The sequence below is a fragment of the Oncorhynchus tshawytscha genome, linkage group LG25 (assembly GCF_018296145.1).
Source record: "Oncorhynchus tshawytscha isolate Ot180627B linkage group LG25, Otsh_v2.0, whole genome shotgun sequence".
Classification (NCBI taxonomy): domain Eukaryota; kingdom Metazoa; phylum Chordata; class Actinopteri; order Salmoniformes; family Salmonidae; genus Oncorhynchus; species Oncorhynchus tshawytscha.
The window spans coordinates 26,483,541-26,510,005 of record NC_056453.1 but is presented as its reverse complement, the minus strand read 5'-3'; the positions used below and the strand labels follow the sequence as shown (position 1 = coordinate 26,510,005).

General features: G+C 42.9%; 1 protein-coding gene across 2 annotated transcripts; it reads left to right on the top strand.

Moving 5' to 3' along the window:
* The first annotated feature begins 302 nt into the window (after positions 1-302).
* Positions 303-15,585, top strand: fam120b (family with sequence similarity 120B). Of its 2 annotated transcripts, none has more exons than XM_024388129.2 (11): positions 303-406; positions 811-1,832; positions 1,933-2,113; positions 2,256-2,357; positions 2,492-2,652; positions 3,081-3,173; positions 7,440-7,646; positions 11,047-11,149; positions 12,991-13,323; positions 13,563-13,620; positions 13,735-15,585. In XM_024388129.2, exons 2-11 carry the CDS (start codon positions 816-818, stop codon positions 13,763-13,765), a joined length of 2,286 nt encoding a protein of 761 aa, XP_024243897.1. In that variant the 5' UTR covers positions 303-406; positions 811-815; the 3' UTR covers positions 13,766-15,585. The 2 variants fall into 2 exon arrangements, with proteins under 2 accessions (XP_024243897.1, XP_024243898.1); XM_024388130.2 differs by having other exon boundaries at positions 320-406; positions 814-1,832.
* Positions 15,586-26,465: the final 10,880 nt, after the last annotated feature.

Sequence of the window (26,465 nt, the reverse complement as noted above, 5' to 3'; positions counted from 1 at the left end):
AGGTCCTTAACGGATACTCTGGTGATGTTTCAAAAACCGAAACAAATGTTGCAGTCTCGAGTTACCTTGTTGCAGAACGTTACGGTCTTCATCCAGGTTGTATCACGACCGACCGTGATTGAGAGTCCCATAGGGCGACGCTCAATTGGCCCAGCGTTGTCCGATGTAGGCCGTCATTGTAAATAAGAATTTGTTATTAACTGACTAGCCTAGTTAAATAAAGGTTAAATAAATAAAATATAAAAACAAAAAAACAAAATAAACAGTGTAAAAGGTATCCCTGCGCGCACGTGTGTTTTTGGCTCTTACGTGCTGACGCAACTCCGCGTCCAGTTCAAAACAGGAAGTGGTCCTATCTGCTGAAGACGAGCTAGCACACATGCTGCTACGTTATCTTAACGCTGAAGTAAGTAAGACCACATTAAGGTTGGCTATTTGGTGCATCACGTACACACAGTTATGCAGACTGCAATACATTGAATACAGTCCAAACCCATAGTTGCTTGCCAGGCCCAGGGGTTGTTTAGCTAGCTAGGTAGCTACTGTTACATGCAAGTCCTGCAGACTGAAATGCATGGACAGGGAGGCACAATTAAGCGCGCGCAAAGTGAGCGTGCATCTTTGAAACTGTTTAAGTTGTTGTGAAAATTATTTCCCTGAATATTCTGTGAGCATTACCCATTTAGTCAGTCATTAATTCACTTGAATGATATACATTGACTGGTATGAGCTTGTGTAAAATATTGCTCATTTCAGAATAGCTCAGCACACTATTTTAAACGTATTTATCTAATTTGTTTGTCTTTGTAGCAGGAATGGGTGTAAAAGGCTTGCAGTATTTTATGGAGAAATGTTGTCCAGAAACCTGTGTGATGGTGGACTTCAGGGAGATGGCAAGGCAGCATGTCAACAGTCACCAACAGGGCAGGAGCACCCCTCTTCCTACACTGGTGGTGGATGGCATGGCCTGTCTGAGGCACTGGTACAGTTGTCAAGCTTGGGTGTATGGTGGTCAGTGGAAAGAGTATATGCATTGCCTGAAGGAGTTTGTGGGTGCATTCATGACTGCAGGTATCCGACTTGTGTTTTTCTTCGACGGGGTAGTGGAAGAAGAAAAACGGGCGGAGTGGGTGAATCGGCGACTGAAGGTCAACGAGGAGGTTGCCAGGGTGTTCCACTATTTAAAGTATCATGGTCAACAGCCTGGCCGGGAGCTGTTCTGCCTCCCCTCAGGGCTGGCCACCTTCTCTCGCTTTGCCCTCAAGTCTCTGGGCCAGGAGACCTGGTGCTCTGTTCGCGAGGCCGACTATGAGATCGCCAGCTTTGCCCTCCGTCACAACTGTATGGGCATCCTGGGGCAGGACACAGACTTCATCATCTATGACTCAGTCCCCTATCTGTCTGTGGCTCAGCTAAGGCTAGACACCATGACCACCGTGCTGTTTTCCACAGACAAATTGTGCCACGCCCTCCAACTGCAGAAGAGTGAGCTCCCTCTGCTCGCGTGTCTCCTTGGTAATGACGTGGTGCCAGAGCAGCGGATGCAGCGGCTGCGTAGCGATGCCTTGGCAGCTTACAGGAGGAAATATCCACAGTCTCCACATCAAGGGGAGAAGATTTATGCTGTAGCAGATTTCATCAGTAGCAACAAGCTGTCCAGAGAGGGAGCCCATGGTGTTAGCTGTCTGCCTCTAACAGATAGAGAGGTTCTGGAGAAAGGAGTACAGTACTATCTACTTCCTGGTCAACAGCCACTATGGGACATTAGTGATACCTCTCCTCGTAGCCCTGTGTGTCTGATGAAGAGCTACTTGAGTCCTGACATCCTCCAGGTAATTCAATATAAGAAGCAGACATACATTGTTGCAGTTTTAAAGAGATAACATAAAAAGCCCAAACAATATGATGATAGTTTTGAGTCCTGTTTTACAGGCAGCCAAAGAAAAGCACATGCGAGCAGAGTGTTTTATGGTATACAATGTACTGTATGATGGTGTGGTGGAATGCAGTAATACACTTGAAGACAGGGAGGATGCTGAGCTCACTCCACAGGCAATTGTGTATCAATCTTGCAGAGAACGAATCTACGGCATTCTGTTACCCACAAATCCAGGTATTGTATATTATGTGGTTATTACGTTCTTATTACAATATTACATGGTTATTACAACATTGCATTCTTATTTGTTGTCTGTTTTACTACCAGGCACCAACTCAATGAAGCAGGTTGCCACTTATCATGCATCTTTTCTCAGACAGTAGTGGACAGGCCCCAACTGTGAGGGAATGGTTTGTTTTTCCTGGAAACTCACTAAAGGACCCCAAAGTAGTCTCTCCCTTGCCCCTGAACCACTCTGGTATGTTGTGAATTCTTAACATTAATTTAACCACTCATGTGGAATAAGAAGTTGATTGCAAATTGATGCAAAGTGCTGTAGATAATATTATTTCAAAGTGAAATAAATCTTTCCTTACCATGTTGGAAAATCAGATTTGAAGCGTTTATGGTTTGGGAAGGACTCCGAAACAAAATGCCTCCGCATCTCCACCTTCTTGGCTATATTTGAGTTGGATGAATTCTCAGTGGAGCATGATCGTCTGGATGGCTCTTTGATGGCTGTGCTGTGCCTTGTGACCTACATTGCCATGCAGGTGGGGAAAATACTATGTTTTAGTGTGAAGTGTTTTTTTTGCCGTCTGCCTTTACTTCAGTCTCTTGTCTCAGTAGAGTGTTAGTCTACATGAACCAGTCTCCCCTCTGGGGTTTTACAATGTTGCCTTTGCTCTAGCTCATATTATTGGACTTTGTTATGAAAAAAGGACTGACATTATCACATAGATAATTTACCCCCCGCCCGATGCTCTGATTCAAATCTTTTCTCTGTGGTTCTCGCTAGACAATGAAGCTATCAGCGTCTGATAAGGAACAATAGTTATGTCTACTGCTGAACTTAGGGTGCTCTATGCATAATACCCTTTTCATGTTTCTCAGTGATTTCTCATTCTTGGATGTTTGTTTTGTATACAAGACTGTGTTTCCATTACCCTCAGACTAGAACACTTCTCATGCTTGTTTTTAGGTGGGCCACCTCTCCTTGGAAGACATAGATGCATATCTCAGCCAAGCTATCTGTGTCAGGTACAAATCCTACACAGAACTGCTTCACACAAGGGTGAGTGAGATACGCTAGTGTCCTCTGGCTGTTTCATACAAACCATTTAAGGTCTTTATAGATGCTTTATAAAAGGGTTGTCACATTTCTGAAAGTGTCAGATATAAAGACCTGTTACTTATATTGTTATACATTTGCTTATAAATTATTTGTGTAGCATCTATGTAGGCCTTATTCAGAGTTTGTGAAGACTTCATTTAGCTTTTCAAGTTGTTTGTTTTAAAGTGGGACCCTTCTATTTTCGAAAAACTGAAGAAAGTTGGAAGGCATAGGAGTCTTTCCAGTATATGCTCTGCATCTTTATACTACTCATCCAAGTCTTCTAATTTTGCATGTGAGGACAACCTGCTAATTAGATTGGAGAGTGTATAGTGTATAGCCCATGATCATATGGCTCCTACCCAGTCATTGAGGTGGTTGCAAATAAACAACCACTTAAGATAATGGCCTGACAAAGGCCTCAGAGTGTGTGTTGAAGGTCGGATGGAGGATGATTGGCTTATAGCAAATTACTGACAACAGACTGAGAGACAATAGCAGGTAGGGTGCACTGATTTTATTTGGCCCACCCTAAGTTTTGTGAATGTCTGTCTCCACACCGGCAGGCATTATTCACTCACTTACATGACAACTGTGTAGACACATTCAAACAAATGCATCCCTAACCACACCCAAGACAACAACAAGAGAATGAGGCTGGGAGAATTGGATAGTCAAAAAGCCGTTTTTCCACGATACAGCAAGTCCCACAGAAGAAACTCGGTTGACTCTCTCAATATGCAAGAAGATGCAGCAGGAGAAACTGCTGGGGGTGGGGGTGTAATTTTGGGTTGCATTGCGACATTCCTGCCCAAACTGCTCTAATTGTGGCCTGAACCTGAGAGCGATACTTTGGCGACGGACTCAAAGCTGTCCCTGACACTGACCACAGCAGCTATTTGCAGCTCCCCACCCTAATTTAAACCTTACTATGCCTGCTATTTCTGCCCCAGCTGCCCAGAGCGGGCGGTGGTTTTCCTGGGCCCGGTTGATAGTGGCTACTTACAGTAGAGATAATGGATGATAGCAATGACAAATTAAAGCTTAGTGGGAGACATTCAGGAAGCCACCTCCTGATTTACAGTGCCTCCATAGCGTCCTCCTTAAAGCTAGCATCAGTCAGTTTCTCTGTTCTTGTCAAATCAGGATTGTTACTCTGATATTAATAGAAATCGACTCACTGTGCACACTATCATGTGTAACTCTCCATTCTTTCTCTTGTGATCATTGAACATTGTAAGGATTTTGTGTGTTTGTTTATATAACAGCTTCAGTAAACTCCAGCTTGTGTAACACTAGATCCCAGACTATATGGGGTGATTGTTTGTGTTGGGGAGATTTCTATTTAGTAAGTGCACATTAGCAGGTGTTGAATGGGTGGACTGGAGGAGGGAGCGAGAGAGGCAAATGCGCCGGGCGGGGTGGGGACCGCCTGCTGCTGGACGGATCAGAGTGTGTGTAAGCTTGTCTGCCTTTCCTACTCCAGGGCTCCACGCGCACCTGTTGCCCCACACCATTGTTGCATCCCATCGGGAAGTATGTCACATCTGCCTGAAATCTCAGAAGGCCAGGGGTGGGGAGGGTCAGTGAGAGGAGGAGGGGGAGACAGATGGCAGGAGACTTTCCAGGAGCAGCCTGATACCCCTGGAGAGTCTCTATCTCTCTCCTCTCTCTCTAATCTCTCTCCCCCTGCAGTGCTTTCTCATACTGGGGGAATGTCCATTCAGCCTAGGGCTGGGGATCAGGGGATGCCACTGCATTAGGGAGCTGCTGGGAGCCCGCATTCAGCCCTCATCCACACTCACACCAATAAACCCTTTTATTCAACAGCAAGGGCTCGAAATTAGACAATTCCTAGTTTCTACTAGTCATGAGTAGGGTTGTGAAATTCCAGAAACATTCAATAAATTCCTTGGTTTTCCAGAAATCCTGGTTGGAGGATTCCAGATTTCCTGCTTATTCCCTCTGTATTCCGGGAATCCTCCAACCGGGATTTCGGGAGAACCAGGGAACTTATTGAAAGTTCCCGGAATTTTGCAACCCTGGTCATGAGACACTTGTTCGTCTAAGCTTGTACAGCAGAATGGGATGTGCGATGCTGTTTCAAATACACACTGGTAAGATCCTCTCTTGTGTAATGGACAGGAGACGGTTGTCCTGAACATAGAGGGGTGGCCCCAGGAGTGTTGGCTGTCTCAGGCGTCTGGTTGGAAAAGATTTGAATGTTTATGCTTTGGGGAAGTTGCTGTGAGGACAGCTGCACCCATCTACTTAAAAGACATGGTTCTTCCCAACTTTTACCCTCTTCACTGAGGGTGGATCCATCGCTGGAGATTAGTATTCTTACTTCAGCATTTAGAGAAAAAAACACCAAATTTTGTAAGGGAGGTTTGACTAAGTTTAGAAATGTTCAAGGAAAATTGTAACTGGTTTTCTAATTGGCCAGGGATCCCACACACAAGTATGTGTTTCCTACTTAACTGCCACTTTCAACCAATGAACAGGAAAAGTGTAGCCACACATTGTCAAATTACTATGTGTCAAATTGGCCAGTTTAGGCCTATACTCTGTTTTAAACAAGCCCCAAAGTAGTAGCTTCCCTTGCTTGCCTGTATGTGTGTTTAGATATGGGATGAGTGCTTTGTTTAGGGGCAGTGTGCCTGGAAGGCACAGGCTGCTGACTGCATCCTTTTTAGCTTGATCTCTCTTCTCTCTTAGTTTGCTTTAGCTGAAGCTGTGTTTGAATGGGGAGCAGGCGGCAGGCAGGTTTCTGGGCTGATGTGTTTGAATGGGGAGCAGGCGGCAGGCAGGTTTCTGGGCTGATGTGTTTGAATGGGGAGCAGGCGGCAGGCAGGTTTCTGGGCTGATGTGTTTGAATGGGGAGCAGGCGGCAGGCAGGTTTCTGGGCTGATGTGTTTGAATGGGGAGCAGGCGGCAGGCAGGTCTCTGGGCTGATGTGTTTGAATGGGGAGCAGGCGGCAGGCAGGTCTCTGGGCTGATGTGTTTGAATGGGGAGCAGGCGGCAGGCAGGTCTCTGGGCTGATGTGTTTGGCAGGGCCTAATCAGCCCTCTTATCTCCTATGGGAGGGACCAGGTGAGACCTGAGGGTAAATACACTCCCCTACGTATTTATTTGGACAGTGAAGCTGAAACTTAATTTGTCTCTATACTCCAGCATTTAGGATTTGAGATCAAATTTTTCATATGAGGTGACAATACAGAATGTCAGTTTTTATTTGAGGGTATTTTAATATCTGGTTTACCATTTAGAAGTTAAAGCACTTTATGTAAAATTGCAGATGCACAAAGATCATGCCCCCAAAACATACTAACCTCTCACCATTACCTAAACAGGGGTTGTTACCATTTTCTGGGGGGTATGCTATTTAGGCCTCTGTCACAATTCATTATTCAAGATTCATTCATAATTATCCGCAATCATGGTAGTATCCACATACATGTAGTAGTGTTCAGAAACATATTCTATTATTATTTACAATAAAAGTGACTCCAAAAAGACATCCTTGTGTGGCTACATTATTTACTATTAATTTCTACTGGGCACAACATAATCTGAAACACAACTAAAACAAACTGAAAATGCATCCAACAAGTTTGTGGAGTCACAAGCTTGATGAAAGTCATTGTGTGCTAGAAATATGGGACAAAATACTAAACTTTTGACTAAATTTAATACACTATAATTGCATTTGTCCAAATACTTATGATACCTTCAAATGGGGGGGACTAGATACATAAAGTGCTTTCATGTCTAAACAGTAAAACAGATATGTATGAACATACCCTCAAATAAAAGGTGACATTATGTACTGTCACCTCATATAAAACATTTGATCACAAATCCAAAATGCTGGAGTACAGAGCCAAATTAAACATTTTAGAGTTCCTGTCCTACTTAATATGTAGGGAATTGTACAGGGAACATCTGCCTGTTGGCTAGCTAGCTACTGCTCTTGTCATGCTGCTACCCGTGCCTCTCCTCTCTCTGTGCAGATCAACTCTCTGGGGCAGAGTTTATTTACTGTAACTTGTCTGGCTCCATAATGTATGTGCTATAGCATACTCTTCTATTGTCTTCATGCTATACAGTTATAACGATACATTACAGAACACTCCCATAGAAACATATGGTGTAGAACAGATATGGTTGTCTGTCATGTAGAATAGAGAATCATGTGAGCTCTATTGATTCTATCTGCTCTGCAGGTCTCTCATGTGGAGCCCCGGGCGGTTCAGCTGGGCTCTCTGTTTGTCCGAGGGCTGACCCACCTGGTGTTCGCCAACAGTGCTTGTGGATGCCCCTTCCCCATGGAACAGCTGATGCCCTGGAACACCTTTGACGGCCTGCTCTTCCACTCAAAGTACCTGCTGGCTCACTCAGGGAGGCCACAGGAGGAGCTGCTGGAGGGCAATGTGAGTCAGTGTACACAGTGGTAGTAGGATTGATTATAGATATTAGCTACTGTAACGGCGGAAGGAATAATTATAGCTATAAGCTACTGTAACAGTGGTGGTAGGTTTGATTATACACTGAACCATAATATACAGTGCCTTGCGAAAGTATTCGGCCCCCTTGAACTTTGCGACCTTTTGCCACATTTCAGGCTTCAAACATAAAGATATAAAATTGTATTTTTTTGTGAAGAATCAACAACAAGTGGGACACAATCATGAAGTGGAACGACATTTATTGGATATTTCAAACTTTTTTAACAAATCAAAAACTGAAAAATTGGGCGTGCAAAATTATTCAGCCCCCTTAAGTTAATACTTTGTAGCGCCACCTTTTGCTGCGATTACAGCTGTAAGTCGCTTGGGGTATGTCTCTATCAGTTTTGCACATCGAGAGACTTAATTTTTTCCATTCCTCCTTGCAAAACAGCTCGAGCTCAGTGAGGTTGGATGGAGAGCATTTGTGAACAGCAGTTTTCAGTTCTTTCCACAGATTCTCAATTGGATTCAGGTCTGGACTTTGACTTGGCCATTCTAACACCTGGATATGTTTATTTTTGAACCATTCCATTGTAGATTTTGCTTTATGTTTTGGATCATTGTCTTGTTGGAAGACAAATCTCCGTCCCAGTCTCAGGTCTTTTGCAGACTCCATCAGGTTTTCTTCCAGAATGGTCCTGTATTTGGCTCCATCCATCTTCCCATCAATTTTAACCATCTTCCCTGTCCCTGCTGAAGAAAAGCAGGCCCAAACCATGATGCTGCCACCACCATGTTTGACAGTGGGGATGGTGTGTTCAGGGTGATGAGCTGTGTTGCTTTTACGCCAAACATATCATTTTGCATTGTTGCCAAAAAGTTCAATTTTGGTTTCATCTGACCAGAGCACCTTCTTCCACATGTTTGGTGTGTCTCCCAGGTGGCTTGTGGCAAACTTTTTATGGATATCTTTAAGAAATGGCTTTCTTCTTGCCACTCTTCCATAAAGGCCAGATTTGTGCAATATACGACTGATTGTTGTCCTATGGACAGAGTCTCCCACCTCAGCTGTAGATCTCTGCAGTTCATCCAGAGTGATCATGGGCCTCTTGGCTGCATCTCTGATCAGTCTTCTCCTTGTATGAGCTGAAAGTTTAGAGGGACGGCCAGGTCTTGGTAGATTTGCAGTGGTCTGATACTCCTTCCATTTCAATATTATCGCTTGCACAGTGGTCCTTGGGATGTTTAACGCTTGGGAAATCTTTTTGTATCCAAATCCGGCTTTAAACTTCTTCACAACAGTATCTCGGACCTGCCTGGTGTGTTCCTTGTTCTTCATGATGCTCTCTGCGCTTTTAACGGACCTCTGAGACTATCACAGTGCAGGTGCATTTATACAGAGACTTGATTACACACAAGTGGATTGTATTTATCATCATTAGTCATTTAGGTCAACATTGGATCATTCAGAGATCCTCACTGAACTTCTGGAGAGAGTTTGCTGCACTGAAAGTAAAGGGGCTGAATAATTTTGCACGCCCACTATTTCAGTTTTTGATTTGTTAAAATTTTTTGAAATATCCAATAAATGTTGTTCCACTTCATGATTGCGTCCCACTTGTTGTTGATTCTTCACAAAAAAATACAGTTTTATATCTTTATGTTTGAAGCCTGAAATGTGGCAAAAGGTCGCAAAGTTCAAGGGGGCCGAATACTTTCGCAAGGCACTGTAAATGTAACATGCAACAATTTCAAAGATTTTAATGAGTTACAGTTCATATAAGGAAATCAGTCTTTTTAAATAAATTCATTAGGCCCTAATATATGGATTTCACATGACTGGGATTACAGATATGCATCTGTTGCTCACAGATACCTTAAAATTTAAGGTAGGAGTGTGAATCAGAAAACCAGTCAGTATCTGGTGTGACCACACATCTCCTTAACATAGAGTTGATCAGGCTGTTGATTGTGGCCTGTGGAATGTTGTCCCACTCCTCTTCAATGGCTGTGTGAAGTTGCTGGATATTGTCAGGAACTGGAACATGCTGTCGTACACGTCGATCCAGAGCGTCCCAAACATGCTCAATAGGTGACATGTTTGAATGAGTATGCATGCCATGGAAGAACTGGGACATTTTCAGCTTCTAGGAATTGTGTACAGATCCTTGTGACATGGGACCGTGCATTATAATGCTGAAACATGAGGTGATGGCTGCGGATGAATGGCACGACAATGGGCCTCAGGAGCTTGTCACGGTTTCTCTGTGCATTCAAATTGACATAGATAAAATGGAATTGTGTTCGTGGTCTATAACTTATGCTTGCCCATACCATAACCCCACCGCCACCATGGGACACTCGGTTCACAATGTTGACATAAGCAAACCGCTCACCCAAATGACACCATACACGCTATCTGCCTGGTACAGTTGAAACCAGGATTCTTCCATGAGGCGCACACTTCTCCAACGTGCCAGTGGCCATCGAAGGTGAGCATTTGCCCACTGAAGTCGGTTACAACTCCAAACTGCGCTCAGGTCAATACCCTGGTGAGGACCACAAGCACGCAGATGAGCTTCCCAGAGACGGTTTCTGACAGTTTGTGCATAAATTCTTTGTTTGTGCAAACCAAGAGTTTCATCAGCTGTCCAGGTGGCTGGTCTCAGACGATCCTGCAGATGAAGAAGCCAGATGTGGAGGTCCTGGGTTGGAGTGGTTACACGTGGTCTGTGGTTGTGAGGCCAGTTGGACATACTGTCAAATTCTCTAAAACAACGTTGGAGGCGGATTACGGTAGAGAAATTAACATTAAATTAACTGGAAACAGCTCTGGTGGACATTCCTGCATTCAGTATGCCAATTGCACGCTCCCTCAAAACTTGAGACATCTGTGGCATTGTTGTGCACATTTTACAGTGACCTTTTATTGTCCTCAGCACAAGGTGCACCTGTGTAATGATCATGCTGTTTGATCAGCTTCTTGGTATGCCACAACTGTCAGGTGGATGGATTATCTTGGCAAAGGAGAAATGCTCACTAATGGATATGAACAAATTTGTGCACAAAATTTGAGAAATAAGCTGGGATATGTTCTTTCAGCTCATAAAACATGGGACCAACACTTTACATTGCGTTTTATATTTTTGTTTAGTGTAGATATGAGCTACCATAACTGGTGGTAGGTTTGATTTATAGCTATTAGCTACTATGTCTGTGGTGACTATCCTTAGATGAGGCCCCAAAAGCAACTTCCAGACATTGTGGCTCCAAAGTTGTCTTTGAAACCAATAAAGTCAAAATCATGTAGGGGAAACCCTACCTTGTGTGTAAACTCAGCGGGGAAGTGTTTTTCTTACTGAACTTGGCTCATCTTGTTTAGGCATCCTGGGTGTCCCTGTTCCGTTTTCTGAGAGAGCTGGTCCTGGGAATATGCAGCAGGCGTGGCCAGACCATCCAGTCCAGACCACGGATAACACATACCGGTGAGAGACCCATTCATTTTACTAATGAAACATGTTGAGGTTCGAGTGTCGGTGAACAATGCACACATATTTACATAAACACAGTCCATTCGTGCTAATAATGTCCTATTAATAGGTCATTCTGCCCAGTTAGTGGGTAATCACTTCAATATACTGTATCTACAAAACATTTGTATATGCTTTCTACTATTTACAAAAGAAAAAACCATGACAACATGGATCCTCCTCAAAGTTATCCTACAATGTTGGTTGATTACTGAGGCAAAGACATTGCTACTCTTTGCTACGCTCGGAAAGTCAGCCTATCATTATTATCCATATGTTCTGAATAAAAGGAAAGAATTCTAGTTGAGAGAATGTGTACTCTACCATGTAGGACTGTTGGTGCCCCTTGTGGGGGAACAATACCCAGTAGTCTCTACAGTCTATAATAAGATCCATCTGGGCCTCAGTCCATTGGCAAAGTTCCAGTGGAAGATCATTTTGGCTCCTCAAGATGCTTTGTCATAACAAGAATAATTCTGGGTTTCTTTTTATAGGATGTGATCTATATTAGGTAACATAACAAGACAACCAAATTATAACATCCCAGGACCAGCCTGTTACAAAGTCCTCAACCCCCACTGCTCATCTGGCATCCAGCGTACTGTGGTTCTTTTTGGAGATTAAAAGAACCCGGACGGAAAAATGTTCTCCATCTGTTTGTTCTCTTGACATTGAACAACACGTGAAATATGAACTACATTTTGTTTAGCTTTGGTTGCTTTTACTTGGGCTGCTATGATTTGATTTGTAATGTCTACTCTTTGTCCAAACACAGTATTTGAATTCATGTATGATATCCTATTTCTGTGGGCCACAAATACTATGAGATATTGAGTGTGGAAAGGAGACTTAAGTTTGGAATAAGCGACTAGTTCTGTAAACAAAATCTAACAACTCAAAATAAGTGTTGAAGTATAGATGAGAATGGGAACTTGTCCAAAACTGTCATGCTTAGTAGGGCCAGGACGATAGAGTATGTTGATACTCCTTAGGATCGTAGCAAGGAAACAAAACACGAAGCGGATTTAAATTATTTAGGAAAACAGGCCTAATGTTGGAAACAGACATCGTTATGTTGTCATCCAGTCACATGTATTTATTTTCCTAGCTATAGCGCACAATATTTGACACACAGCAGGTTTTTAAACGGAACAAAGAGTTTTGTCTGCTTTGTGTTTTCATTTTTGCCATGGAAAAAATCTTGAGATATTGGTATCGTCACAGCCCTACAATAAGCCCTACAATGGTTTTCAGTAAAACATTGTTATGCTCCCAGAATATTGAGTTCCTCTGAGGTGAAACAAACATTCTGACCCTAATAACATAATGAGGCCCCTCTAATCATTAGAGTGGCTAAGTAAAAACAAGACAAAAACAGAGCCACCACGACCGTGCGTGTGTGTGTCTGCCTGTGTGTGTGTGTGAGGCTGATGTTTAAGAACGGGCTTTAAACATTAAAAAAAAAAAAATTGTCTCCTTGCCAATGTTCACTTTAAGTCTCTGTCTTTCTTACAAGTATTGTCCTGAGTTTATAGATCCCATATGCTACAAAAAAAGTTTTACTCCTTTTATTCAGTGTACACAAAGGTATGTCTTCAATTTATGTCTTAGACCCAACCAGTAATCATTACCCAAGGGTTGTGGGGAGATGGTGGTGGCGCTTTGCGAGCACAGAATTGTATGGTTTGTGTTTGGAGTGATTCTTAATGTTTCGTCTCCACAGCGAAATATTTATACCAAGACTCAAACTCATAATTAAAAGAGCATTTAAATATTTTGTGTGGTGTTTTCCTCAGGGAAGCATGTGGATCACAGCGAGCAGTGGAGGGAAAGAGGAGCCCCATCGGGACAGCATGGTCCCTCTCCTCAATGCTACAGACCCCAGACCAGATCCCCATCAGGACAGCATGGTCCCTCTCCTCAACACTACAGACCCCAGACCAGATCCCCATCAGGACAGCATGGTCCCTCTCCTCAACACTACAGACCCCAGACCAGATCCCCATCAGGACAGCATTTTCCCTCTCCTCAACACTACAGACCCCAGACCAGATCCCCATCAGGACAGCATGGTCCCCCTACTCAACACTACAGACCCCAGAGCAGAGGTCCTAGAGCACAGGCACATGGTAGGCTACAGACAGGCCACTAGCTGCAGGTTGCTGCCAGGGCGTAGTGCCATTGAGGTTTATTCCAACCAGTCAACAACAAAGCAGTAGCAACCTAATTTGATTCTGTTGTTGGTTGAATGACTTTCAACCAGCTAACTAAAATGTAATGTTTAAAAAAAAAAAAAAAAATGTTTAACTTGATTTTTATTCATAATCATATATCATTCAGAATTAATTATATTTAATATTTTTCACAGAACACAACAGACCAAGATCAACACATCCAAACAGGAGGAAATACCACCTGGCACCTAGGTGAGTGTCTGCGTTTGTTATACTGTTGCATGAGCAAGCTGCATCCATTCATTCTGCATTGCCTTGAGATGTATTTTTATTCTGATTTGTCTTGCGCCTCTGTTTTTACTGTAGGTGGCAGAACCCCCATCCTGATTTCCCCTGACTGTCAGTGTTGAGTGGACATGCCTTGCTGGGACCATCTTACAGAATTGCCCTGTTAAGAGCAGCACAGCCCAACACACTCAGTGGATGTGTCTGATATTAGACTGACTTGTGTTGAACTTTGTGAACACAGTTTGTGTTACCATAACCTCACTATCAGTTGGATTGGCTTGGAGAAATGTAGGTCATGTAACTGTATGAGATATTGGTTGCAATAGGAGAGGATATGCGTCACAAGGAGAGGAAAAAGGGCTTAGTAGGTGAAAGAGGACCTGAGGGAGCAGTTACATTTCACTTGGTTTAGCATCTGAAATCCCAAAGTAAGCATTGACATACCAAAATAAGAAGGGATAGGTGAGAGTGGGGTAAGTTGAGCCGCCCTTGTTTCTAGGAAACCAGACACAAAATGTGTCATTTTGACCAAATGTTTAGGAAGAGGTCATCATTTAATGTCTGTGAGGGAAGAAACCACATGGAAAAAGTGGTAAGCAAGTTGGGTCCTCCAAAAATATTTTCACCAAGTCAAATTTATTTCATGTGTTAGGTTTAGGTACAAGCATCATGAAAATTCTAACTAGATACTTTTAAGATTGTTCCATACGTCAGTTGAGGTCTGTATAAGCTTCAATATGAGGTCCTAAACCTAGCATAAAAGTGCATCCTTGTAGCTGTGTGGGCTAATATAGTCAAAATGTTTGCCTTGGGGTAAATTGAGCCAATGGTTGAGGCAATGGCCAGTTGAGCAAATTTAAGTATTTTCTTCCCTGGCGTAATGCAAGGCATTATCGCTGGGGATATGAGATGACAACAAGGCCTATGTTAAAAGTGTTTTAACAAGTACAAAGTGTTTGTTAGGTGCTAAACCTGTGTTTTAAAATATGCTTTAAATGATTTTAAAGTGATTGTGATTGGGTTGAATTGTGTTTGGGAAATAAAAATAGACATGGTTTTATAAGGGTAGTGGTAATATTTCATTTGGTACAGAAATGTGTAGGCGGCTTAACTTTACCCTGGCCTGTGGCTCCACTTACCCCATGCCCGGGGTAAGTTGTGCCAAGAGAGCACTTTTTTGTTGTATTTATGTACTTTTTACATGAATACTGATTATTATCATGGATACACAATATCCTGAAATATATGTAGATCATTGTTTGAAAGAACACTGTATTTCCCTTGATAGAGATGCTAAATATATTTTTTTAAATGGCTCAATTGACCCCACTTTCTTACCCCTACATTTTCTCCCTTTGCTAGGATGTTAGTCTGGGGCCAGTGGGATCTGAGGTAGTGTTCAAGTTACTCTGAATCTGAGCAAACTCCAAAGCATCACTTCAGAGATGTGGTGAGAGATGACTTGACTTTGTTGATGTATTTATATCAAGTATCACTTAGGGTATTTTATCATTTCAATGTAATTTACTGTGATTATTCACACAGATGTGATTGTCATCATTTTCAAAATGTCACATTTCAAAAGAAGTCATAGACCCTGAGCAAGAGCAACATCCAATGCTATCAAAACCAACTGCCATGCTCCACTGCCATTATCAGTGTTTAGAATGCTGCCACATTCCCGACAGAAGGCAGCGAGCAGCGCTAGGCTTACACTGAGAATCTCTGGGGCTACCCATGGGGAGAGAGTGTTTGGGTCTATCTGAGCTGGGTGATGACATGCATGGTGTACCATGCAGGGCCTCCCTATTCCTGACAAGGAGAACACCTGCTACAAGTGGTAATTCACATTCCCTGGTCAAAGTGGTCAAAGCACAGCTCTTTCCTCTTATCTGTAGAAAATGAAGCACATGCTGAAATTAAAAACAAAGCTATATAAACAGATGTCTTGACCTTGGTGGCAGAGCAACATATAGACTGAGCAGGAAAGAGATTTGATTTCTCCAGAAAAAAGAAAGGAGAAAAGGACCAGGTTGTTGATACGGTGATGTCACGGGATTCAGTATGATACTGAGCTAGATGGGCTTTTAGACAAAATACAATGAAAGTCCTGTGAAGTCACCATGAAGGGAAACTATGCTGGTTAGAGCACTACTGCACAAGACTTTTTCTTATAATCTGATTATGGAAAACAGTGGACTGAATCCATGAGTAACCCACAGGGATTTGTTTTAGCTGCGATTATTATGATGTCAAAGGTATAGCAGCAGGTAGCCTAGAGGAGGACCATTAGCCTGAAGATTGCTGGTTCAGATGTGGAGTTATGGAAGATTAAGATTAATTTTGGTACCACGGTCTTTAAATCTGGCCCCCATACACAATGCTAAATGATGCATATATGTGCATGTAAGTTAAAAAGCAGCCTAGAAAGAGGCAAAGGAGCTGCAACAGCAACACATCTTCCCTTTTGAGTTTCACAGTCCCCAATTACCCATTTAATTATGGCATGGCTTCATGTGCCCTAATGGTAAATATAGTCTCTTTGCCCCAGAGGCTCTGTGGTTGTGGTCATGGCCAAGTGGGCCAGAACTGAAGGTGCCGCGTGGGGGCTGTGGTGGCTGAATGCGTGACGGGCAGGGCGCACCCATCCTCATGGCCACAACAGGGAGCAAGTCGCCTGTTGTGCGCCAGGCCGGGGGAGAGACAGGAGGGCAAGAGCGGCGGGTCTCTGCCACAGGAACCAGAGGACTTGGCACACTGTCATCTCTGTTTCCTCTATGGAACAGAGGAATGGGTGGGGCCTGCAGGCGCGGCGGCACAGCCAACCGTTCCAGAGCCCCGAGACTGCTGTACCCAAAGAAATGAAAGCCTGCACACTGCTGTTTTCAGTTTGACTTTGTGTTTTGGCGGTTGGGTGTGGGAAGAGAGGGGAGGGGGGATAGTGAAGATGGTAGCATGTGCCAAAAACTGTGAAAGGGCCTTTACTGCAGTTGGTTGGCTACTCTCGATTGTCATTATCAAGGTGTTGATTACAAGTACCCGTTAGTTGTGGCTTGAATTTAACATTTTGTGTGTATGTTTAGAAAATATAAACAATCAAAATGTCAAATATGTTTACTTATAGTGTTGGTGATAATTATAGAATGTCCAATCTGTTTTCTATAATAAGCCCCTTTAGGACTGCCTATAACTTGAGTCAAAACACAGTTTACGAATAAAAAATGATGCGCTGCTGGGATAGGACAACTATAGAATACTACAATAGTAAAAATAGTTTAAAATGTCAAGAGCCAAAGTGAGCAAATATAGCCAGGGATATTTACAGCCTGAACAATAAATAGACACCTTTCTTTAAAAAGTCTGGAACCGGTCCCAGATTTGTTGATGCTGCATTTGTGGATGGACTTCCGCAAAGTCAAAAACCAATGGAGAAGAAAAAAAGAACACGTAGTGTTCATGTAGTGTGCTGGCTGGATGTTGGCATATATTTAGTGGGTTGAGGTGAGTGTGAGTGCTAGTCTGCCTTTGTGCATGTCGAGTAAACAGTATCATGCCCTCGCCAACACTGTAGCCCATAGCTTTCGGTATTCTCTTTTGTTGTATTTGGAATCTAAGCCCATTTAGAGCCGTTATTTAAAACAAAAAGGACTGCCGATGGCTCCAATTGTTCATATGATGACAGTTAAGTGTGAACTGTAATACGAAATCGCTTGAGTAATAGTATTGACATTGAAACAGCTCTTTTAATAGCTCTGTATTGTCTGCCTGACAGCACTAAGCATGGTTTAGTTGGTGTTAATGTGACAACTCACTTTAAAAGGATGCCCTACCACCATTGAATTCAATGTACGTCGGTTAAATCGTGTCCTAGGAAGGAACTAAAAGAGGACATTCTTAACAAACCTGTTGCTTTGAACAAAGTCACCCTACGGATGTAGGATCTTAATTTGAGCCAGTTGGCTACAGCAGGAAAATAATCCCGCAGTACAGTAAATGTGTATTAGAATTAATGGACATTTTTTCCAAAGGGATAATGAAGTCTGAAATTACAAAGTGGAAATTTGTCACGGCTGTTGAAAGGAGAGGACTAAGGTTCAGCGTGGTAAGCGTACATTTTCGTTTATTAATCAAAATGACGCCAAACAAATAACACTACCAAAACAAACCGTGAAGCTCAATGTCAACTTCCCACCAAGACAGGTGGAAAAAGGGCTACCTAAGTATGGTTCTCAATCAGAGACAACGATAGACAGCTGCCTCTGATTGAGAACCACACCCGGCCAAACACAATGAAATAGAAAACATAGAAATAAAGAAACTAGAATGCCCACCCTAGGCACTCCCTGGCCTAACCAAAATAAAGAAGAAAATCCTCTCTATGGCCAGGGCGTGACAAAATTAACAAACTTCAGAAGCCTTTTTAAACCTCAGATCGACAACAAGTTTTAAATTCCCTGCAACAGGTTGATCAAATTAAGATCATACCTCTGTACCATGAAACCCTCCCTTGTTACAGAGCTATAAAACCCAGCAAGGGGAAGTAAATATATAAAAATACATATACATACAGTATGTCAGCATGAGCAAACCATTCCTCCTATTTCTCGTCCTGCCTAGTAATATACAGCCAGTTGTCAAACCCAGTTTGGTTAACGTTCAGTCTAAAAATGCAATGGACCGTCAGTAATTTGCCTTCAGATTCTCCAGTGCTATTCACCTCGTAGGGCTAATCTCGCTTTGTGGTATGTAACAATGCAGCACCAAATGAGGAGGAAATGTCAGGTTATGTTTCAGTGCCAGCCTCCTTCCCACCCTCCATCTGTAGTAATAGCCGGTGCTTATTGGAACATATGCTGCTTGTTGCACACCCACCATCTGTTGGCTGAACTGATGGAGTGATCCTGTTGCCAGGGTGATGGAGCCATTCAGTGAAATAGCCCTGCCTACAAACATTTATTCTCAAGTTTGGTGTTTCTAATACATAGGAATGTCTTTGGTACTGCATGTTACCTCGAGCAACGTTTGTCAGTGGAAAGGGTTTTGAAGACAATAAGCGTCTTTGTAAAGTAACAACCTAACAATTTTGTGCATAATACAATTAGTCTGAATACCAAACTGTTATTAGGAGCTTTCAATATCTACATTTAGATCTTCAAAATAATGCTGCTGTTAATATGATTTAATATCTTGTCATATTTAGACATGTTAAGTCTCTCCCGAATGGAAAGTCACATTCAAAGCACTTATACTCTTGTTTTCCGTTATATTCATGTAGGTATGGCTCTCGGGTATAGGGCTCAGGCATGTATCCTAAAGGAAGGCCATTCCCAGAGAGATAGAGCGAGAGCTGTTCAGTGCACACTCTGGTTTGGTGTGCCGTTGAGCCAAGCCGTGTCTGATTTCTGTTCTTTCAACTGCCATCGTTCCAGTGAACCTGAGACACAAAGAGGAAAAGAGCGCCCCAAAACAAAGGACCAGGGAGAAAGTCAAAGCACTTGAAACCCAATCCTCAAGACTTATGCCACCGTTTGGCCATCTACTTTGCTCTCAACTGTATCTAACTGATGCTGTATTGACTTCAGTCAAAAGATTTAAGGAACCCCTATACCCCCTACTCCACCTTCCATTCCACATGCCTGGTGGCCATATGTCAGCCCCACGCGTGACTTACTACTGTATCAGTCACAAAGCAGGGAAAGTTCTCAAAAGTGCACCGAACTCTTTGGGTAACCTTGTCTGAATGAATACAAGGACATGGCTATGGGTTGCAGCTGTGACTTGCTGAAATTCTGTGGACTAATTGAATGGAACAGTGACAGATAAAATGACATACTGGTGGAGATTAAGTAATTCAACATACAAAGAAGAAAGTTGCCTTCAGCTGTGGTCTGTAGTGTGATGAGTGTAAGGAATAAAATTTGATTTGATTTGAGGAAGGACAGAACTTGCATTGTTGCTGCATGAGCTCTATTCTCACACAACTGACTACAGTAGCTCAACACCACAGGGTTCCGTGAAATACCTGGAACAACAGGCCAGAAAAACAAGAGGCTACAACATCTTCAGTTTTTAAACCCTACTTTTAGATTCTTCTAAATTGGGGGATGTTATTATAGGTTCATGAGGGCCTGAACAAATATACACCTGAAATAATTGTTTATTTTTGTGGGCCTCAAAAGGGCCTCTCTGTACCCCCACACTAACATAATGGTACCCATACCAACCAGCACACACACACACACAAAAAAAGTTTCCATGTAATTGAATTGTGAATGGGTGTGTGCCAATTATGTCGGAATGTGAAGTGGTAGTGGGCTTCACGTGTCAAAACGTTTTTAATGACAAGGATGAGGAAGGCAATAAAAACAGTAGCTGCCAAAGGAGGTTCGTTCAGAGTTTGTAAAAACAATGTACAAACTAATCACGGCAGAGGGCCCTGCACCACATGAGAGCCCCCCCCACCCCCCAGAGGGCAGAGCAGGGGAGATGGAAGTACCACATGGAGCGAGCTGCTGCCATGGAAGTCAGAGATGTGAGAGACCAAGCACAGAGGGGAAGGCGTGGATTTCCTTTAGCCTGCACGGTCATGACTGACTTTCTCAGTCTCACGTGGTGCGTTCTGGCTGTTGACCCTGTGCTGCTGAAGATCTCTATCAGGTCTTCAAGGGACCGGCAAACCATCCCTGCTGATTGTAGGATGTTTTTAGAATACAGCACTTTCCCAACAACAAAAACTGATATTTTTACTTTGACCTCCTGCTGTAGCTTTGTCTTATGTAGAGTCAACTGTTAGTGATGCTTTATTTGATTGTTGTATCATAATCCCTACCATAGGTTATCATTCATATGACTTCTACCGCATTATGACAGTTTGACATAATTGTAGGTCACATCAACGGTCATGACTTGCTGATGTCAACGTCATCATGTTTATGACAACATTATCACATTCCCACGAGTCAGTTATGCAGTATGTAATATCAGTGTAACTTGGGAGTGTTATTTATTGAGGAGAAAAACATGAAACGTTTCTATTCAATTTTAATTGACCCACTGACCTAGGGAAAAATAATAATGGCTATATGCAGTGTATTAAAAAAATATATATATTTTTTGCTTAGGTCACTGATTCAGACTCATATTGAGCAGGAATAGAATGTTATCATCTAATTAACTATGCAGATTTTATAAACAGCCAGTCACCAAGGGCAAGTGCTGAGGCACATTCTATTAGAACTGCTAATAGGCCAATTAATGTGGCCGGTGTGAAGGCCTTTCTTCTCTACGGAGAATAAACCCTGCCCTCGACTCTGTGTTAAACATGTGACTCTTATTTATTATGGCAGTGCTATTGCAAGTAGCTACAATTCCCATGATGTGCTCTCATACAGTATATTAACAGCTCATTCCCACAGCATTGTGTTGGATCTGGGTTTATGTGCCACTGACTGTCACCAACCATTGCCCTCGCTGGCAGGCTTTTTGTCTAGATCTATATTGAGGGTTAACAGAGGGAGGTGCCTAGGTTGCATATTAATGAGGAGTAAGGGTGTTGGGGCCTATAGAAGGCCCAGTTATATACTGTAAACACTGATCTCTATGTCAATCCACCCACCCCACTAACATTTGATTTAGCCATCAACTGCTGGTTTGGAGTCCAGGTTCACAGTATTTCACTGAATGTGAAGTCAAGTAAAACCTCAACAGGTCTCTGGATCTGTTCATTTCGAGCCAGCATCGTCAAATAGTGACAACAATGGCTTGATTCGCTCTCTACCAACGTCATCACCAGATCTCACCATTGGATTGGATCAACAACCGTGCTAACTGAAGCACACATAATCTTAGCACACAGAAGTAATGGCCATATCTTAAACAATATTTAGTTACATCTGATAAATGCACAAATGTATTGGGGTTGACATTAGCAATGAGTGACGTTTTGATTATAATCAACTAGATCACTAATCACTCAGAAAAAAACTGTGTTGATGCAACAGGCAGAAGGACACATAATGTACAGTAAAGTAGCTGTAAGCGCGTGTGTATCGTTTTGCTTGTTGGGGGAATCATTTTGTTGCATAAAAAAACAGCTCTGTCTTTCATATTCTGCCAAAATTGCCTGCACATGTCCTCAGACAAGCTAAGCATTAAGTATAGCAGAGTTGTGATTTACTGGAGACTGTGAGTCCAGTCACAGCCATAGAGCCTCCCCTAGGAAAACAAAAGAAAGAAACCTCACAGATTCTATGCTGTGGTTTACCCCCAAAATCCTCAGGGTTCTCGTGGCAAACTGATCCAAACCAGTCTTATTTTCCCCCCACATTCGAGGGACTTCTGTAAATTATACTTGAGTGTATTTTGATGCTAGACACTGAGTCAACCAAAAGGACAAGAAAAGACAATAAAAAGTAACAAAGAGGGCAAAATGGTGCTTAGCCCAGTACCAACCCTCTCATTATGAAGTCCCCTCTTCTCCCTCTGGCCTTTTCAGCTGAAACACTCTGCTTTGCTCCCAGTCCCAACACAGCAACATTTAAATCACTTTACTCCTAACAGGAAGGCTTGGGCAAAGTCTCGTTCCTCTCCACTATATTTAGATGTCAGTGTTTATAAATTGCATCCCTTCACAAATGTGTTGACTCAAGCTCGCCCTTGCTGGAGGCAAGCAGCCTGCCCAGCCACCCTTTCTCTCTGTGCTCAGGCAGTAATCAGGGGTCGCTGTGGATTAGGGGTCACTGTGGCAGCATTCTGCCAGCCGGGGGAGGACGGCAGGCTTGCAGCCGGCTGCTTTCTCCCAGTCACAGAAGGCCAGTGTGGCTTAGATTCTTACACTTAAATGTCCCTTCTCTTTCTCTTTACAGCTACTGTATTCTGTAAAATTTTGCCACCAGAAAGATGGTGCAGTGAGGATGATAGTAGGCTATGTAGTCAATAGAACACTGGAGCCATTCTCTCCCCTTTAGGAAGATTTCACCAAGGATTTGGACTGTTGCCTCTTTCTCACCGTGATCCCCTAATTATTATTAATGACACAGGCGGAATGATACAAATCAAGGTACTTTCATCTGTCAAAGATTTATGCTATTGGAAATGTGAATTGGTGGCCCTTTCCTTTGGCAATCATTATCTATGATTATGTTTTCTGGATAATGTGAGAGAAACGGACATACTGCTGTTGGCTCGAAGATGACACCTGGAACATTCTAAGCTGCGTTGCGGATCCAATGAGCCCTGTGATCATTTAGCAAGTCTTTAGCAGGGCCAGTGACTGAGGAGCTGCGAGACTGACTCCCAGTAGCATATGGCTTTGTAGTTAGGCAAGGAGTCACCCTCTCCTGGGCCTAACAGCAGTCATGCCACAAAGAGCCAATTACATGTACATTTAAAAGCCATTGAACTGAACAGGTCCAACAAACACGGCTAGGTTACCCAGTATCAACCTCTCTCTCTCTCTTTCTCTTCTCCTGGGTTTTTTTCATGGAAACTTCTGCCCCTGCCAGCCGGCCCCACACTCAGTAACACCGGGTTATAAATGGACTAACTATTTCCACCCAAATGGCACCTGGAGAGGAGATGCCATGCACTTCCTCTGACCCGATGTCAATCACATGCTTGAAGCCCTGGGTTAAGAGGGAGGCACAGGGGTCACCAAGGGCCAGGGTCCTCTCTTCCATGACCTGAGCTGAGAAGGATCAGCATGAGGAGAGTCACTCAGGTGTTTTTTCCCTCCCATGGGTTCCTTATGATAAATAATGGGGAAGTGACGGCCGCTCTTCGACAGAGCAGACCCTTTGATCCTGCCTCTGTGGCAATAAAAGGCTTTGATGCTGCTTTAAGCACTGTCCATGTTCCACATTGTCAGACTCCAAGCTAAGACAGCTTTTCTGAATAGAGGTGTTGCCTTGATCTTACATCTTAAAGGGACGTGGCCTCCTTGGCTACTGTTAGGTGAGAGTCAGTGGAAGTGCTTGGAGTCGGCCATGGTGCCATCCTGTCCTCCTATAGTTGTGCTAATGAGAACCTCCAATTTTGATCCAGATGTATCTTTCCACAGGAAACCAAGCGACATAGGCCTAGTAATATATTACACTATACGGTAACCATGGTATGCTGCTAATACTTACCACTTCAAAAGCGGGCTTACTCGTTTATTTAGTTTCTCATCTAGACAGTTAGTCACAAAGAAATCAATGTCACCTCGTGATATTTGTCCCTAAAGAGAATAAACTGTTTTGTACTAGTAGACCAATGCAGAACAAGGAGGAATTCCACACAAACTCTATGGTGTGAGGATTCTGTAATGGAAGGACCTTAAAATGCCACTGTTTAAATAGTGGGGTCTGAGTTGAGTTATCTAAATCACCACTGCTACTGTAGCAGTAAAGGGCACCTACTCATCCCATCCTAAACTACCACAGCATCCTGAGGACAGATGCTGTCCTTCAGATGATCTGGGTAATTGAGCAGTAAACAGGAATCCCTCCTAATAGGCAGGTACATGCCATCAGCCTGTTTCTTTGATAAGAAGACGAGCTTCCCGTTGACAGGGTCTTGTCAAACAGCATCCTACCAGGAACTCCCTAATATACCTTTTAGAGGGAGGAGCCCAAGCTCTGCTTGTTGTATTCTAGGTGATTGTAATACATGTTCTAATGAAGCAGACCGACCATAATAGACCCAAAGGGAAGTGTGTGTGTGTGTGTGTGTGTGTGTGTGTGTGTGTGTGTGTGTGTGTGTGTGTGTGTGTGTGTGTGTGTGTGTGTGTGTGTGTGTGTGTGTGTGTGTGTGTGTGTGTGTGTGTGTGTGTGTGTGTGTGTGTGTGTGTGTGTGTGTGTGTGTGTGTGTGCGCGTGCGTGTGTGAGTAAATTGGAGGGTCAATGAGGAGGAACTCAGGAGCTGGCTGCCACATCGTTAACCACTGTGGAGGAGAAACCCCTGCTGCCAGGAAGGTGTGAATAACCCCCATTCTCACCTTGGACCATCCCCAAGTGCCAAAGGCCTGCTGGGCAGCCACTTCACAGAGGCCTGGGAAAGATCCAGGCAGAAACAACACAGACAGAGGGACACCTGGAAGTAGGGAGGGACACAAGGTAACGCATACAGTGACTTCGACATCCATTGTTTGGAATCCTTAGTTGTGGAACTGCCATGTCCGTTTGGGATATTACAACAACAAAGCAGTTACTGCAAACAACAAACTGTTTTTTTTCTCCCTCGGACACCATTTTAATATTCTTTACCACGCTGCTCACTTCCGTTTGTACTCTCCTCAACACCATTTCGTCAACAAAATAATAACAGAGGGACTAGGTAGAACAGTGGCACTGGTTCCCTTAATGCAGATTCCATCTTTAAGGCCATGGTGTTTATATTTTAACTTGTGCTTTACCAAGTAGGGAACAACACGATTCAGGTTTTTGACCCAGATTACCAATGAAGTGGTTTAGTAGAGGGTTCTCCAAGAAGAGGGCTGTCAGAAGAGCACACCTGTCGGTTTATAAGCAATCCTTTCTTTATTTAGATTACTATTGCATAGTGTATATGACAGCCATGTAGAATACCAGTTAAAAGTTTGGACAAACCTACTCATTCAAGGGTTTTTATTTATTTGGACTATTTTCTACATTGTAGAATAATAATGAAGACATCAATACTATGAAATAACACATTTGGAATAATGAAGTAACCAAAAAAGTGTTAAACATATCAAAATATATTTTTTATTTGAGATTCTTCAAAGTAGCCCCCCTTTGCCTTGATGATAGCTTTGCACACTCTTGGCATTATCTCAACCAGCTTCATAAGGAAGTCACCTGGAATGCATTTCAATTAACCTTGTCAAAAGTTTAATGTGGCATTTGTGGTTTACAGAAGATAGCCCTACTTGGTAAATGACCATGCCCATATTATGATAAGAACATGCTCAAATAAGCGAAGAGGAACAACAGTCCATCATTACTTTAAGACATGAAGGTCATTCAATCCGGAACATTTCACGAACTTTCAAGTTTCTTCAAGTGCAGTCGCAAAAACCATCAAGCACTATGATAAAACGGTCTCTCATGAGGACCGCCACAGGAAAGGAAGACCAAGAGTTGCCTCTGCTGCAGAGGATAAGTTCATTAGAGATTTTTTTTTTAACCCTCTATTTAACTAGGCAAGTCAGTTAAGAACAAATTCTTATTTACAATGACAGCCTAGGAACAGTGGGATACCTGCATTGTTCAGAAGCAGAATTACATATTTTTACCTTGTTAGTTCCGGGATTCATTCTAGCAACCTTTTGGTTACTGGCCCAACCACTAAGCTACCTCCCTCCAAGTTACCAGTCTCAGAAATTGCAGCCCAAATAAATGCTTCACATAGTTCAAGTAACAGACACATCTCAACATCAACTGTTGAGAGGAGACTGCGTGAATCAGGCCTTCATGGTCGAATTTCTGCAAAGAAACTACTACTAAAGGACACCAATAATATGAAGAGACTTGCTGGGGCCAAGAAACACAAGCAATGGACATTAGACTGGTGGAAATCTGTCCTTTCATCTGATGAGTCCAAATTTGACATTTTTGGTTCCAACCGATGATCTCTGCATATGTGGTTCCCACCATGAAGTATGGAGGAGGAGGTGTGATGGTGTGGGGATGCTTGCTGGTGACACTGTCAGTGATTTATTTAGAATTCAAGACACACTTAACCAGTATGGCTACCACAGCATTCTGCAGCGATACGCCATCCCTTCTGGTTTGTGCTTAGGGAATATCATTTGTTTTCCAACAGGACAATGACCCAACAAACCTTCAGGC

Excerpts from the sequence above, each read along its gene's own strand:
- fam120b (XM_024388129.2), top strand. The coding sequence starts at position 816 with ATGGGTGTAAAAGGCTTGCAGTATTTTATGGAGAAATGTTGTCCAGAA. Across the intron at positions 1,833-1,932 it reads TGAGTCCTGACATCCTCCAG|GCAGCCAAAGAAAAGCACAT; the intron begins GTAATTCAATAT and ends CCTGTTTTACAG. Across the intron at positions 11,150-12,990 it reads ACCACGGATAACACATACCG|GGAAGCATGTGGATCACAGC; the intron begins GTGAGAGACCCA and ends TGTTTTCCTCAG.